General features: G+C 35.7%; 4 protein-coding genes across 7 annotated transcripts; 2 read left to right on the top strand and 2 right to left on the bottom strand.

Moving 5' to 3' along the window:
* Positions 1-109: 109 nt before the first annotated feature.
* Positions 110-2,666, bottom strand: MED19 (mediator complex subunit 19). 2 transcript variants are annotated; one of them, XM_012366561.2, is made up of 4 exons: positions 1,859-2,666; positions 1,568-1,721; positions 1,396-1,495; positions 110-1,312 (listed from the first exon to the last, which is right to left on the bottom strand). In XM_012366561.2, exons 1-4 carry the CDS (start codon positions 2,043-2,045, stop codon positions 1,028-1,030), a joined length of 726 nt encoding a protein of 241 aa, XP_012221984.1. In that variant the 5' UTR covers positions 2,046-2,666; the 3' UTR covers positions 110-1,027. The 2 variants fall into 2 exon arrangements, with proteins under 2 accessions (XP_012221984.1, XP_012221983.1); XM_012366560.2 differs by having other exon boundaries at positions 1,568-1,724; positions 1,859-2,663.
* A 211-nt stretch (positions 2,667-2,877) lies between these two features.
* Positions 2,878-6,912, top strand: mRpL42 (mitochondrial ribosomal protein L42). Of its 2 annotated transcripts, XR_010891267.1 has the most exons (3): positions 2,878-3,109; positions 3,252-3,662; positions 4,293-6,912. XR_010891267.1 is itself a non-coding variant. In XM_012366694.2 (2 exons), the coding sequence occupies exon 2, from the start codon at positions 3,252-3,254 to the stop codon at positions 3,606-3,608; it is 357 nt and encodes a 118-aa protein (XP_012222117.2). In that variant the 5' UTR covers positions 2,879-3,109; the 3' UTR covers positions 3,609-3,711. The 2 variants fall into 2 exon arrangements, 1 of the variants encoding a protein (XP_012222117.2); XM_012366694.2 differs by lacking the exon at positions 4,293-6,912 and having other exon boundaries at positions 2,879-3,109; positions 3,252-3,711.
* Positions 3,483-8,530, bottom strand: LOC105672024 (uncharacterized). Of its 2 annotated transcripts, XM_067354555.1 has the most exons (8): positions 7,889-8,530; positions 7,630-7,791; positions 7,321-7,550; positions 5,617-7,239; positions 5,373-5,541; positions 5,182-5,283; positions 4,933-4,973; positions 3,483-4,844 (listed from the first exon to the last, which is right to left on the bottom strand). In XM_067354555.1, the coding sequence occupies exons 1-8, from the start codon at positions 7,966-7,968 to the stop codon at positions 3,994-3,996; spliced, it is 3,258 nt and encodes a 1,085-aa protein (XP_067210656.1). In that variant the 5' UTR covers positions 7,969-8,530; the 3' UTR covers positions 3,483-3,993. The 2 variants fall into 2 exon arrangements, with proteins under 2 accessions (XP_067210656.1, XP_012222110.2); XM_012366687.2 differs by having other exon boundaries at positions 5,373-7,239.
* Positions 8,531-8,671: 141 nt separating this feature from the next.
* Positions 8,672-13,687, top strand: nito (RNA-binding protein spenito). The gene is made up of 2 exons (XM_012366688.2): positions 8,672-8,980; positions 9,594-13,687. Exons 1-2 carry the CDS (start codon positions 8,856-8,858, stop codon positions 11,785-11,787), a joined length of 2,319 nt encoding a protein of 772 aa, XP_012222111.1. The 5' UTR covers positions 8,672-8,855; the 3' UTR covers positions 11,788-13,687.
* Positions 13,688-15,155: the final 1,468 nt, after the last annotated feature.

Raw genomic sequence — 15,155 nt, 5'->3', positions numbered from 1 at the left:
GATACATGTTTATTATTTGTTTGATCATATATCATTCATGTCATCGCTAGGGGGAAGATTAAAAAAAAAATAAGAAAATTAGATTATATAAACTAAAAGAAAATATTGGTTGCTGTCACAAAATCGAATCCTTTAATTTTCTATTTTCTTTGCGTTTTACAAATATTACATTTAAATTCAATTCTCCGTTATGTGAAGAACCCATCGCCGATACATTGGATTTAAAGCATAAAAATTGTATGCTTTGCGTTGCACTTTATAAACTAATACCTTATGTGCAGATACCTAGTGATAATCTCACAGTCTCTTTTCTGTTTTCACATTTTCTCCTCGCAGTCTCTTCCGTTAATTAATATATTTACATTTCAGTTTAATTGTTAAAATAAAACACTGTATAAATGATAACACACATATTCAGGCGGAGATGACATTGTTTGCATGATTACTATGGTATACTTTACATTTCCTTTGCTAAGACAGACAATTTTTTAGTATATAAGTGTACAAGTAACTTGAAAAAATATTGCATTAAATAAGAAAATTATATAAAACTAAGCCGTCAATTGCACAATCAAATTCCGCATATGTGGTGAAACTTTTAAAAATAAAGTACAATTTCATTGTTTTATTATTATACTGTTATATTATTTTAACACCAAAATCTGAACAAACTCATTTAATTTGTTTAAAAGCACTTCAATGCAATGCACAAAATTATAAATTGTGTATTTGACATATAAAGTAATAAAAAGATTGAGCAAATTGTTTTATAAAATATAAAACTTTATACAAAATTTTTCTAAAAGCAGACTTATACATAATCTTCTGAACAAAAAATATTTTATACATAATGTGTGTATACATGATTTCCATATAGTTTCTCTCTTCTTTCTTAACAATGAAAATGAAAGTGATTAGGTGTTAATAAAAGAAATAAATATATATGTAGATATTTTAGTTACACAGGGAATTTGCTTCAGAGTTTTAATGAAAAATTTGGCATAAACTGAAAGGGACAGATTAGAGATCACGAATTGGAATGCTGAGATGGTGTGAGGCTACCAGTGTGCTCTGGACTGTGTTTCTGCTTTTTCCTTTTCTTCTCCTTCTTTCGCTTTTTCCTAGCCTCCTTCTCTTCATCGTGTCTCTTCTGCTTTTTGTGTTTCTTTTCATGTGTATCCGAACCACCTACATCTGTTGTGGTAGCCTCCTGTCCACTAAGCACTTCTCCAGGTTTATGTTTGTGTTTCTTATGTTTATTCTTGTGTTTTCTCTGAGGAGCCTGATTGACATATCTATACTGTTCCGGCAACTGTAAAGTTATATCATACAATTTAGTAATTTGTATTTTTTTTTAATATTCCATGTGTATTTTAACATATGAAAATATCTTACTGGGCCAGGATGCAATCGAAAACCAGCTAACTGCACACTTGTTAAGGGCAATAACTCTTTACCACCTATTGGAGGTTTTTCAATCACTGATCTTAACGAGCTAAAAAAAGGAAATAAAACATGAAAGATAAGGTTCAGAGGTTACGTTTAGTTTTTCTCAAATGCAAATTACCTATTATCTTGATGCCCAGGTCTATCTATAATACCTGGCAAGTTTGGCAAAAAAGATGATAGCTGTTCTTTGAGTTTTTTACCACTAAACTTGCTATAGGAATGTTCTAGGCCATAATAGGCCATTAAATTTGTTGCCCCAGTGAGTTCACTTTCTACTAAAAGTAACAACTTTCTTTAAGCAAGATATTTTAAAATACTTTGATTATAGATTGTTCACAAAGAAACTTGGATATATCTTATATGTAATTTAATTTATGTAAGATATAATTTCAATTCTTTTTCTTATTACCTGGAGGTTCCTTCATTAAGTAAAAAGGCCCACTGTGAACAATAGAAGGATTCTTCCCAAGGGAAATGGTTGCTTTTAATGTTCCTGTAGAATCTTGACGAGATACAACTGGGGAACGTGCGCCTCTCGGCGAAGACTTTGGCGAATACTGCTCCACTTTGCTACGAAACTGGTCGCCCATCATCATCCTGCAGCTTTAGTTTATCACACTTTTAGCAAGAGTAATGTGGAACACCTTTGCACACAAAGAGTATAGTTTCTATGGACGTAGCCAGCGTCCAACAAACACTGTGGCCACTCGTCCACGTTTGATACTTGGCTCAATTAGAAATTTAATGCAACTTGCATTGCTTCATTGACGTACACCGGCTGTAGTATTGCAACACTAGTTCGAGATCACTTGTTGAATGGCGATTACACTCGCTAATAGAGAAATGCGTTGGCCACATCGTTACAACATCAGAAAATAGGCATTGGATTATTTTCAATTGTTCCGCGATACTTCGATAAAACGCGAAAACCAAATGCACATCGTCTGATCAATTGCTGTCATGCTTTCGTCACTTTCACTCGAAGATGATCATGCTCTACTCCGTGGACCGATTATGTAGTTCGTTTAATGCACCAAACTTCTCTTCTGTCTACTCTTGTTTCTTCCTTTAAATAATTATCTGCCTCGAATTGAAACACAATAGCATCTTTAATTGCAACAAACTATTATGTTCTATTACACTGACACAGCCGTTACGCGTGCCCTACTCATCATAGATCATATGTATTTCGTGCGAATACGCAAGAGAAGCATCACGGATGCACCAGCTGTTGAAAACCCTAGAAGAGAGACCCTAGAAATAGTTCTTTAGCATCTTATCTCTAGCACAAGATTATTAAGGAGAATTTACATTGCGTTCGATGCACATGATGCCAACATTAAATAGGAAAACATGTTTTCTAGAGAATTTATCCCATCATATATTCATCCCTAAAAAATAAGTTATTATTAATTTTTTTTATTTTTTTAAATGTTATTCTGTAATATTATTCTGTAAATAAATTTCTTAATTTTGTATAAAAAATTTCTTGCATTTTATGATTTCTGAGAAACAAATAACTATTGTAGATTAGGTTATGTCAAAAAGGTTAGAATATTCAATATCTGATGTTTTCTTGCGAGTGTAACAAAGTTAGGATTGAACATTCATGTGGTCATTTTTTCAAAAATATATGAAGATATCTTAAAATTATACAAAGGTAGTTAGAAAAAAGTGTTACGTTATGTAATTAAATTATTTCAAAAATAAATTTTGATTGTTTAAAAAGATAGAGTTTAAGTATAAAAATATATAAAATATGTGAGCAAATTTAATATTAATATTTATGATTTTCTGTACAGATGAATCCTATATTACGTACAGTTCGAACCTGTATTTATTCTGTGAGACATGTCAAATATAGTTCCTTGTCTTCAGAAGCAGTGATATTTACGGAAGATGATACTATGGTTGTCTGCTGGCATCCAGAAAAACCGTTTCCATATGAATGTTCTTTACCTCTACCTGAGGAGAAACTCACTGACACTTCTGTATTGTGTATTGGAGACAAAGATGTTGCAGATGTTTTTCGAAAAAAGAAACCATATCAGGTTGTGGAAGAATTAGCAAAAATTACATATACTACTAAACACAGATGGTACCCTAGAAGCAGAGACAAGAAAGCAAAGAATACAGAACCCGACAGACCGTACTTGTAATGTCTGAAAGAGATTTAAAGGATGTCTTGGTCAAAAAGTATTTAATTTACACATGTAGTTATCTTTTTAAAAATATGTATTAATAAACATTGTACAAAGATAATTGTTAAATTTGCACATATAATTTGCTTACATGCTTTGTCCATTTTTTTTTTTAAAGATTTTATGTACGCGTCTTCTACATCAATGTCATACAAATTAGAAATAAATAAAATATTTTTCGTCCTTGTTATATATAATAATTTTTGCTTTAAAAATATCTTACATATATCTATATACTTGATCAAATTGAACACATGATCATTCTATATATTGAAAATCAATTAAATCGAATAAAGCTTGGCTCAATATAAAAATTAATATTTTATCTAATTTTGTTATTCAATTACCCTAGATTTTCAGGGAAAAGTTGACTTTCACCTTCTTGCATAAAAATTTTCAAAGCTTTGTACAATAAATATCTACCAAATTTCTGTTTTTGTTGCATGCTCCATGTTGCTGCAATACCATAGTACTTGCCGCTTACACAGTTTCCTAATCGCTCTTTTCCTATTGCATCTATCATGGCAGCCTCTCTTGTGTAAGCTTCCACCGGAATAACATTTTGGAAAATGTGCAAACAAATTACACCGCAATTGTCGTTCCATATATCGAGAATGTGGCTAACTTTTCTACTTGTGTTAGGTCTGGTGCCTGTCCATGTATGAAAAGCGTCATAGAGATGATTAAAAGGTCTGGAACGTTTACCCTTGCCAATGTAAAATATAGCATTAAGAAAGATCGACCATATCTCAGATTCCGTAAGATTAGTAGAACGATTTGGTAAATTTTGCGTTATACGCGGATCCAACAGCAAGTAAGTGAAAGAAGCTTTTGCCATGCCCTCGCGCCATCGCCGAGATGGATCTGGCGATGAAAATTCTTGGAATACGTCTCTCTCCAGACTTTTGTAGATCTCCAGTTCATTTAACCAGTTTCCAAACTGTAGACGAGTCTCGATTTCGTTGCTTGGGCCTACTTGAACCTGATTTCTTTGCATGTTTTGCGGCATCGATGGAACAGTAACATCTCTAATGTTTGTCAAACGCATAAGACGTTTTAAGTAAACTTGCCTAGTCGTATTGGTGATTGGACCGGGCTCATCACCAAGTTGTCTCAGCTTACTTCGAAGAGCTGCATCATCGATATATAACAGCTCCATCGGCAAAGTTTGAAAATCAAATGTGCTCGAAGTGCCTGTAAGATACAATATATTTTCCAATAAATATCCTATTAATAATTTTATAATTAGTAATATGTTGGTAATAGTTGTACACTAACTTACATGACAAGAATATTTTGCTTTTGCTGCTGCAATCACTTCCACTGAAAGTAATAAGAAATAATGAGCGATAAAAGAGAAAAAAAAAAAGGTTTGATAAATTTGTCCTTGGAACTGAAGATATGTGTTAAAAATTTAATTTAATAGATTAAACTCAAGAAACAGATTTTCAAGATAAATAACTAATCAAGATTCAACTCAACAGGCATGATAAGGAAGAAGAATTTTGTTTGTAACTGTGTGTGAACTTACTTAGATGATATAACGCAAAGTCGTCGTTCTAATAAAGTTACACCTTCTTCTGGATCTTCATATTTGTATTCCTCCAGAGTACTCACGTATGAAAGCAGAGACCTGTAATTCATAATACACAAGAAATTTTAATTAAGAGAAATACTGTTATTTAAAAATATTGTGCAATTCTTGCTTGGTTCAATACTCACGAGTTCTTTTCCATTTTGCACACATCTAAATTTATTGCGTTCGACATATCCTCTGCCTTTTTTGAATCAGTATTGTTCCTATTTATCTTTGAAGAACATGATTCCTCTGATAAACAAACATGTTTTTTGCACTTTATCGGCAAATTTGCAGTCGTCAATGCATTATTTTCTACAATTAATTTATATGAAAGTTCGTGAAATCTATCATTATACCAATTGTTTGTATGTATATTACAAGTCTTACTTATATTCATATTTATATCTTCGTTTAATAACTTTTTAGTATCACAGTCGACGCAATCCACAAAGTATTTTTTATGCAATGAATCAGTTTCAATTGTACATGCAGATTTTACATTATCGATGGAAATGTCCATTGTTTTCGGCATCTTATCAGTTTTAAATATATTTTTTCTAATTCTTACAAGTTTATCATCTATTTTATTATCCTCTACAAATTTGGTATATTTCTTATTGCTGCTAGAATTATTAATAGATTCGTTCTCTTTCTCCGTTTGATTAAAACTGCTGTTTAAAAGATTTACGTTACTGTTGTCGCATGTTATATCATCCTCATCGTATCTTCCATCATCCAACTTTATTGCCAAATGGTTGCTATAATTTTGGCGTCTTATTTTTGAGGATTTCTTAGAAAATGATGAACATTCACTACTCATGTCCAGAATATCATAGTAAGTTGTCTTACTTGCTTTTAAAAAAATTGTTTTATCTAAATCAGATGGCTTTAATATATTATTGATAGGTGATTCATCAGAAGTGGCATCACTTTCATATCGATAAGGATCAAATCTTTTCTTGCTAGAACGAAACTTATATATCGATCTTTTCTTTCTCCTTGGTGTTGATTGAGCAATATACTTTTTGTACCGACTAAATTCAGATTGTGTTTGAGCATTACATTTTTGCGATTTCTTGAATACTTTTGGCGACAAACTGCTATCGATGTGCGACGTTTTTGCTGAATTAATTTTTCTGCTTGTGCAAAATGATATTGCCAAATTAGGGGACTTACTGACAATAGAATCATTGTGGATATGCAATAGTGTTAACGGAGTCTTAGCAATATTTCTTCTCTTTCTGTGATTAGGTGTATTAAAATTTGGCGACATACTAACAATAGAATTATTATTGAAGATATTAGTTGATGGTGAAGGAATTTTTTCAGCAATCTTCTTATATTTTTTCTTAGAAGTGCTTTGTGCGTTGTACTTTGAGCATTGTTTCTTCACTTTAGAAGTGCCAAGTCTCAAGATATCTTTATTAAAATTATTCTTCAGTCTAGATGAAGAACTCTTTGGATTTTTATAATATTCGTGTTTATAAACTGTATCTGTGTTCTTTTTTAGTTGAAATGCATCGGAATTGCTTGTTGCGATGCTGCTTTCTTCTTGCTTATTTCTTTTGTAATTGTGCAAAGTGTCATTAATAGTACAATCACTCGCTAGTGACGACGAAAGATGACTAATTATTCGACTGACAAGACATTTCTCTTTTTGCATGACATCAGTAAGATGCAAATTTGCAAAGTCAAAATCAAGATCTATAAATGAGTAATTTGTCATTTCTTTCTTATCAATCTGTGATAGATCATTTTGTTGTTGGGCAATCATTTTATCGTTGGATCTTGAAAGACATTTATCTAAATTGGTTGCTAATTTGGACTTAGTTTCAATAACATTACGTACATTTGACAAACGACTCAAGTCTACAATCATTGATGAAGAGTTTGGCTCAAAATCAGTAAATGCACTCTTCTTTGTTGTCTTATCTGTATCTAAATCTGATAATATATCTTTTGAGGCAACATATTCAGCAACTTTGTCTCCATTAGTAATTAAAACTTTATCTGTAATATTAAGAGGAAAGATTACAAATGGCAAATAATTTAAAGATTATTTAAAAACTAAGTATCAAAAAGGTTACTTACCAAGCACCAAGTTATATTTTGGCTTGTCATCCTCATCCTGAATGTTTTCACAGTAATTTGAAAGCATTGTCACAGCTTTGAAGTACTTTCCTTCAAAGGCATAATGAAATGGGCTACGTCCATCATTGTCCGTACATAAAGGATCACCACCATTCGCTAAGAGTAACTGTAATATATTTATTCTTCCCCAAGCTGCTGCCACGTGAACTGGAGTCATTCCATCATTTGATCTATGAAGATATTACAAATATATTGCATTTATCGCATTGCATAAATATAATACTGTAAGTTTACATTTATGATCGTTACCTCACATTAGGATTACCACCATGACGTAAGAATAACTTGGTGACTTCTTCCGCAAATTCTTCTGAATCATTTCCAATAACCAAATGAAATGGAGTAACTCCATGTGTTGGAATTAAGAAATTGGGATCTGCATCTTTATTTAACAAAAGAGTTGCAACTTGCCTGTAAAAAAGTTACATATTAATTCTCTATTTTCTTAAAAAATCTGAAATAAATTCTGAATTTCTGATAGTTTACATTTGTTACAATAATATTTTACCTTATATTATAGTCTTCAAGCCCATCGCAGAGGGATGAAGCCAAAAATAGGCCGCCTTTTGCTTTTGGAGTCGACAACATTTTCTCGTCGCTGTTATCATTCAAAGTCTTTGAAGGTTTCTAGTAATTGCACGTAGTGTTTCGCCAAAGTTCTTCCCAAAAGACAATAGTACGTTATATTCAACAGTTGTCCACTTTTACACACATTCTGCTATTGGAATTATGAATAATGAACAATAATATAATGTAATAAAGTGAACGAGCAATATCGGTTAATCGGTAGACATCAAATTAATCAGCACATTTCGCTATTTCCAAGCAATCATACGTGCAACATTATATTAAACTTTTTCAATAGTTTGACATTCAAACTTTCGCGTAACAAAAACATTGCAATCAAATATGGAGAACGCTCTATAAATACAGGACGTTTCCAAACACACTCATTATGTTTTTGTTTATCATCACCAAGCGCAATATCTAATGAATACAGCGTATGTGTAACGTCTTTTCAATCGACAGCATGATTGGTTGATTTTTTTGTCAAACTTCTGGCTCCAACTTAGGTAAAATTCAAGTTTGAACGTTGTTTAGCCTGTTTTATATAGAAAAAAATTTGTTAGACGACCAATCAGATAAATGAAACATAATTGCAGCCATGTAAACAACTTTAATGTCTACTTTGCAGCTATTGGCTATCTAGCTACTATCACGCGACCGAAAACTCGTAAAGGAAGTTGCATCGAACGGAGAGTGGCGACGGTGGCGACAGCAACGACCGCCATTTTGTTGGCTCGTTGTGGTGAGCGGATGGTGAATAAGAGGCGAGAAATCGGCGAAATACATTTTCTGCATAGCTGCGTTGTTGTTGCGTACCACGCGTTTGTGCTTCTTCTTCTTCTCCATTTTCGTGTTTCTTTCTTTTCTCTCGTTTCCTCTATTGAGTTCCCGTGCAGCAAGCAGCGTTGATGATTGGGATTCCGCGGGACGATCGACACAAAATCACGGTCAAGATCCGCAACAACATGAAGAGGAGCTCGAGTCGCGACACTCCACCTCCTCGTGTCAAGCGGAGCCGCTCCTCGATGGGACGGTAAGATGTCTGGTGGTATCGTGACAATAGAGTTGGCGAGGATAGACTTTACGTTTTTTTCTTGGTCACAACTTCACGCGTCTCCTCCCCTCGGCGATTCACGCGAACCAAGTTCCACTCGGCATGCATTTCCTCCTTGCGTTTTTACTTTTTTTTTTTCTCTCTTCCGCTGTTTTCACTCGACGCAGATCGATCGTTGAACTGTGAAACAAAGGTGATAAGCAGCGTTAGTGACGTGATAGATTTATTTTGCGCATTTTTTTATGTGTACGTGGTTGGTGCATGTGGTTGTGTATTATGCATGAGTGTTGTGCAGAGAGTGAGCCAGATATACAAATTTATGCATCTCCGTTGATAGTTTACGCGTCATGAAGAGGAATTAAATAAACGATTTCCTGTAATCTTTTTTTATTTCTCGTAGATTTACTTGAACTTTGAGTAAGGATATTTGTTATGCAAAGTATTCTGTGATGTTTCAGTATCGCAATGCTTATGATGCGTTTCACTTTATCTCTTGCGACCATAGTGGAAATCTAAGCTGGCATGGCCTCACACCGTGTGCATTAACGTTAATAGTGTACCATTAAACTCCTACATTTTGTATGATTTATAGATACGATGATTCCAGTGATGAACGCATCACCCCGGAAAGGATTCGGCGACGAAGTCGAGGCGCAAGGAGTCCCAGTCCACCCACACGAGCGTCCTCGCACGCTCGCTATGTGGAATCCGCCTCACATCGCGATGAGTATCTACGTGCGCCGCGTGATCTACCGCGGGAGCGGCCTTATAGCTACAAGGTTCTCTGCGTCAGTTCCATCCATCCAAAAGCCAGTGACGAGGTGATCAAGGACACTTTATACAGAGAGTATAAGAAGTTTGGCGAGTTTTCCATACAGATTTCACATGAGCCGGACGAGCGTGTCGCTTATGTGTGCTTCCGCAGCTCGGAGGATGCTCGTGATGCAAAGCACGCAAAACCTCGAATTATCATGTACGACAAGATGGCTATGGTGGAACCGATGTACGATAGACCAGAGACTTATCGTCGTCCTCGGTCTATAACTCCGCCGGACTATGCTGAGAGGTACTATGCCCGATCGCCAGGGCCGACGGATCGACACAGACCACTGGAAAGATACGATCGTGTTTATGGGCCACCGGTCGGTATGCCACCGCATCGCGAGATGCGTCGCGAGACCATTCCACCACCGCATCACGAATTCGTGAGACCGCCGATACATCCTCACGGACCGCCACATGTGCATCCAGGACCTCCTCATCACTATGGACCACCGCGGCATATGATGATACGCCATCCAGCGCATGGATTCGAACGCGTCGAGAACAAAAAAGACAAGTTTCCCAATTATCTGCATCATGTATCGCCTGAGGATGATCCGCTTGCGACCAGAACGCTGTTTGCTGGGAATCTCGAGATCAACATTACGGAGGAAGAACTACGCCGTATCTTCAGCAAGTACGGCATCGTTGATGATATTGATATAAAGCGTCCGCCTCCCGGCACCGGCAATGCGTACGCATTTGTGCGTTTTCAGACTCTGGACATGGCGCATCGATGCAAGGTCGAATTGTCCGGTCAATATATCGGCAAGTTTCAGTGTAAGATTGGCTATGGTAAAGCGACTCCTACTACTCGCATTTGGGTGGGTGGCTTGGGACCATGGACGTCCGTACCGCAGCTAGAGCGAGAGTTCGATCGATTCGGTGCAATAAAGAAGATCGACTATATCAAAGGAGACAGTAATGCTTATATACTTTACGATTCGATAGATGCCGCACAGGCTGCTGTCAAAGAGATGCGTGGCTTTCCGTTAGGTGGGCCGGATCGAAGATTGAGAGTAGATTTCGCTGATGTTACGTCGGGCTTTGGTTTTAAGCCTAGACCTTATACTGAAGAGAGCAGTGACTTTCGACCACGCCCAGTCGACTACGAGTCACCGTACGATCCTTACGGACCTGAAGGCGAGTTTAGTTATGGACCAAGAGGCTTCCGTGGCAGAGGTTCTGCACCATGGCACGATAGGAGAGGGAGCGCACGAGGTGGTTACAGAGGTAGCTATCCAGAGGGGTACATGCGCGATGAAGCAGACTGGCCCAGCAGAAGACCGCCGCCAGAATTGGAATATGAGACACCACGAGGACTGCGAAGATCACTCTCACGCGAACCGGGTGTTGATCGATCGAGGTCGCGTTCACCACGCAGACGGCAGATGGACTCGGACTCAGATTCGGAGAACACTCGCACCGGCATGCTGTCGACGTCTCGCACGTTGCCGGATGTTGCGCGCAAGTCTCTCGCGGTGTGGCAAGGCGCGTTGATACTGAAAAATTCATTGTTTCCAGCCAAATTCCACTTGACTGACGGTGAAACGGAGATAATCGATTCACTTATGAAGGATGAGGAGGGCAAACACATGTTGCGAATAACGCAACGATTACGTCTTGATCAGCCCAAGCTGGATGATGTATCCAAACGTATTCAGACGTCGAGCTCACATGCCATTTTTCTCGGCTTGGCTGGTTCGAGCACCGCGATCACAAACGATGATGCCAACGTACAGACACGTCCCCTGCGCAACCTTGTTTCTTATTTGAAGCAGAAGGAAGCGGCTGGTGTGATTTCTTTATTAAACAAGGATACGGAGGGTACCGGTGTGCTGTATGCTTTTCCGCCTTGCGCGTTCTCAACGGAACTTCTCAAACGCACGTGTCCTAGTTTAAGCGAGGAGAGTTTGAAAGAGGATCACTTGGTAATTGTAGTGGTAAAGGGAGGTAGCGCCTAATTTTTAGCATCTCAGCTCGTGTCTATGTTTTCTATGTCCTAAGTGCGACACGGTTCTTCGAGTATACCCGTAAAATGCGTGACTGCTAAAAAGTGTACAGAATTTTGTGCGATGGAGAACTTGTGTTTTTTGATCGATGTAAGTATTTCAGCTTTTTGACTGGCTTCCAGATACGTCGAATTTAATTTTCTACGATCGTAGGCTAGATCGTGTGTAATAATATTTGATATTTTTTTTTTTTTTTTTATACATGTGTACATTGTATCTACACACAGGGATGTTGGGAAGTCTACTGTATTTCAAGCATGTGATAAAAATTTGTGACGTTTGGCTCCGCGATCTGAAGTTTCTTCGTGTACTTTTGTAGTTGTGAGTTTTTACGCGCATTATCACATGGACTCGATTTTTGTATAATTAAGCTTAACGATAGATGTGATTTAAAAATATAAAAGAGAGATAGATAGATATACATATGTATGATATTTTATACGCATACAATAATTTTGATTATTTACGATATACTTTTCCAGAATGATGACTGCTCTATAAATGCACATCATTGGCATTTGGCATTGTTGCTAATGCTAAGAGATTAGAGTACTTATTTTCTATCAAAAAACACAACTTTGGTACAGACTGCCCATTGTTCTAAATAAACGTTTATCAAGTAGTGGTGAATATCAGTGATAAAGTTTCTATCAGCGAGATCTTTATTAACCATATTGAATTTTAATTATAAATATTATCATCTTTATTATCACAAGTGTTGCTATGTCTACTCTGAAATATAGTATAAGATCTTATTTGTATTATATACATATAGACATACATACATACACATACATGCATACATATATTATACTTCTATAATTGTACGTATATATGATAGCGCTATTGTGCACAGTTCTTTCACATTTGCAGACATGTTATATAATTGACATGATATATTATTATAATTAAGATAATTAAAAATTTTTGGTAAATACAATATGAATACTGAAACACGTGTGCGCACATAAAAATAATTAGATACGCAATGAGTCCTAAAATAATGAAGATAAAAAAAATTTTTTTAATTGTAGTTTTTAATCATATTATCATACATCTTAGATAATATGTTAAATCTATAATATATCAGTCTTAGATTTGCATTGACGAAGTTATATGCTAAAATTAATGTTCTTAAATTATACTTTGCAAGAAAAAAAATTACAAATTAATATTAATGTATATTATACATTAATATATAACTATAATATGAAAACACACAGATGTGTCACAAAGAATACCATAGATTTCATAAAAAATTAATTACAGTAAAAAATGTGAAAGGTCTGGTTTAAGGAATATATCTAATATCGAAAATTTGTATGACTAACGGTTTCACTTATTTCTATAGATTTCTCTTGTGTGGCATAACATTTAAGTGATGTGCAGTAAATAATCCGTGAGATAGTTTTCAAGGTTTCTAAAGTTTTGGACTGTGCCGAGGAGTGCCAACAGTGAGGGAAAGATTGGACCAAATTTATAAAAGCAAGAGACAGAAATTTGTTTACTGTAAAACAAAATCGACCAAATCTGTGTTTCAATCATTTCAACAGCAGTTCTGCTCCTTCTAAGTGAGGACTGATTTTTTTAAAGGACAGTGTTTGGTGGCATTCAAATTCAGCTTTGAACATGTGTACAGTGAAATGTAAAGAAAAAGTAAAGTGATTGTGTTCCACATTCCAGTATGGCGAGCATTTTTCGCACACATGTCTGGAATGTACATATATTTATATATTCATTCCAGAAATGGAAGGAGAAAGGGACTCTGCTGTACTTGAATGTGATTGAAGGTGCAGTGGTTAAGTATACTTAGTGTTTGAACGGAAAAATAGATGCAGTTTATGTAGAGAAATCACAAAATGTGTCAATTTTCTTAGTACCGTTCTTCACCTGTCAAATTCGACATTTCTTCCGGGTACACGGTAATGTTACAGTGATACATGCATTCCAAATGAATATTTGCTACACGCGATGTTTGAGGAAAGTAAAAGTAAAGAGCTTTATCAAGCAGATTAGGATTGTCAACCGATAAAACCTAATGTTTTGTTTCTAAAGAAATTGGCGTCGCAATTCTTCAATTCAAATGCATGCATGTGGTTAAGAAATCAGTTAAACTGCTTTTGAAGTTTTGTACTCGGTATAGAATTTGGTTTCTTTCCTTTCGTTAAGTGAAGTTTTGTCGTGCAACAATATGGTGCTGTGATATCAATTCACGTAGCAATGACAGTCAAAGGAGTAATCAAAATGCCAAATATTAGCTCTGTAAATTTCAAAGTGTTTGTGTTAGCTAAAAATTATTTTTCTAATATCTGAGAGTAAAAAGACTGTCACGTTATTCGTATTGTAAGAAAAGAAAAACGATATTGCCATTGTGACGTTTAGTGTTTTCTGTGGCTTGTGGACTTCCAAGGAGAAGCAGATAAAGTCGCGAATTAACTCTTTTTGAACACATTACATTCGAGATCATTATACATTGCTCAGAAACGGAAAATAGTCGTGTTATTTGCAACATATCGAGTACAAAATTGTGCATCTGGGATGGTAGTATCGCAGCAGGAGAACTCTTTAAAAAAAATGTAGGAAAAGACAGTGGTTCCGTTGTTGGGCAAATTTAGATTTTCAATTTTGTGTGCGGCCGAGTCAAAGTGAGTTCTATCAGTGGTATTCTTTAAATTTCGATTTGCGTCAGTGCTGTGCTGCTTTCTCACAGGTTTTCCATCCTCTTTCATCCGTACAGCGTGGATCGACTATCTACAGAGTTTCGTTTTAGCTTCTTTTTTGTAAAATTGTAAAATCTGTTTCAGAATCCGCCCATGGAACGGAAGATCGTAAACGTTCGGAGATGTGATTGATTTCTGTATTAAGATTTACGAAAATAAATCACAGATATAATTAAACGATGAAAGAATTGTGCTGGTCTTCCCGGTTTCTTTCATGGGTGTTTTGCACAAGTTTAAAATTTACATTGCAATTTCTGTTATTGTGTGTTTAACGCGTTCTGCCTTAGATATCCATGCAGTGAAAATATTTATTAATTTCGACAAAACAGTTGTAAGACGCTTTAATACAATCTAACTTAACCTAATTTCATTCTAACCTATTAGATACCACGCTATACGTGAATGTGATACAAATAATCATTATAATCAATATCAGACTGATGTAATTTTATATAAATGCATTTAATTATACAATCTTACACTAAATTTTATTAATTAAAAAAGAAAATTAGTATTTACGATATTTATTTGAAGTGTAAACAGTGCAAGTAGCGCAACTAAAACGAACATATGTTTGACGACTGCGCACGCATTCTACGC

Source organism: Linepithema humile, chromosome 1 (assembly GCF_040581485.1).
Source record: "Linepithema humile isolate Giens D197 chromosome 1, Lhum_UNIL_v1.0, whole genome shotgun sequence".
NCBI lineage: Eukaryota > Metazoa > Arthropoda > Insecta > Hymenoptera > Formicidae > Linepithema > Linepithema humile.
Note: the sequence above shows the minus strand (reverse complement) of the source record. Positions and strands in the feature narration are given on the sequence as shown.

What these genes read in the sequence shown, in the direction of transcription:
- mRpL42 (XM_012366694.2), top strand. Translation starts at nt 3,252, where the DNA reads ATGAATCCTATATTACGTACAGTTCGAACCTGTATTTATTCTGTGAGA.
- LOC105672024 (XM_012366687.2), bottom strand. Translation starts at nt 7,968, where the DNA reads ATGTTGTCGACTCCAAAAGCAAAAGGCGGCCTATTTTTGGCTTCATCC. An exon ending in AAAATATAACTTGGTGCTTG is followed by an intron (nt 7,240 to 7,320) that starts GTAAGTAACCTT and finishes TTAATATTACAG; the next exon opens with ATAAAGTTTTAATTACTAAT. An exon ending in CTTTGCGTTATATCATCTAA is followed by an intron (nt 4,974 to 5,181) that starts GTAAGTTCACAC and finishes TATTACTTTCAG; the next exon opens with TGGAAGTGATTGCAGCAGCA.
- nito (XM_012366688.2), top strand. Translation starts at nt 8,856, where the DNA reads ATGATTGGGATTCCGCGGGACGATCGACACAAAATCACGGTCAAGATC. An exon ending in AGCCGCTCCTCGATGGGACG is followed by an intron (nt 8,981 to 9,593) that starts GTAAGATGTCTG and finishes TATGATTTATAG; the next exon opens with ATACGATGATTCCAGTGATG.
- MED19 (XM_012366560.2), bottom strand. Translation starts at nt 2,045, where the DNA reads ATGATGATGGGCGACCAGTTTCGTAGCAAAGTGGAGCAGTATTCGCCA. An exon ending in CCTGGGCATCAAGATAATAG is followed by an intron (nt 1,496 to 1,567) that starts GTAATTTGCATT and finishes TCCTTTTTTTAG; the next exon opens with CTCGTTAAGATCAGTGATTG. An exon ending in TTCGATTGCATCCTGGCCCA is followed by an intron (nt 1,313 to 1,395) that starts GTAAGATATTTT and finishes ATAACTTTACAG; the next exon opens with TTGCCGGAACAGTATAGATA.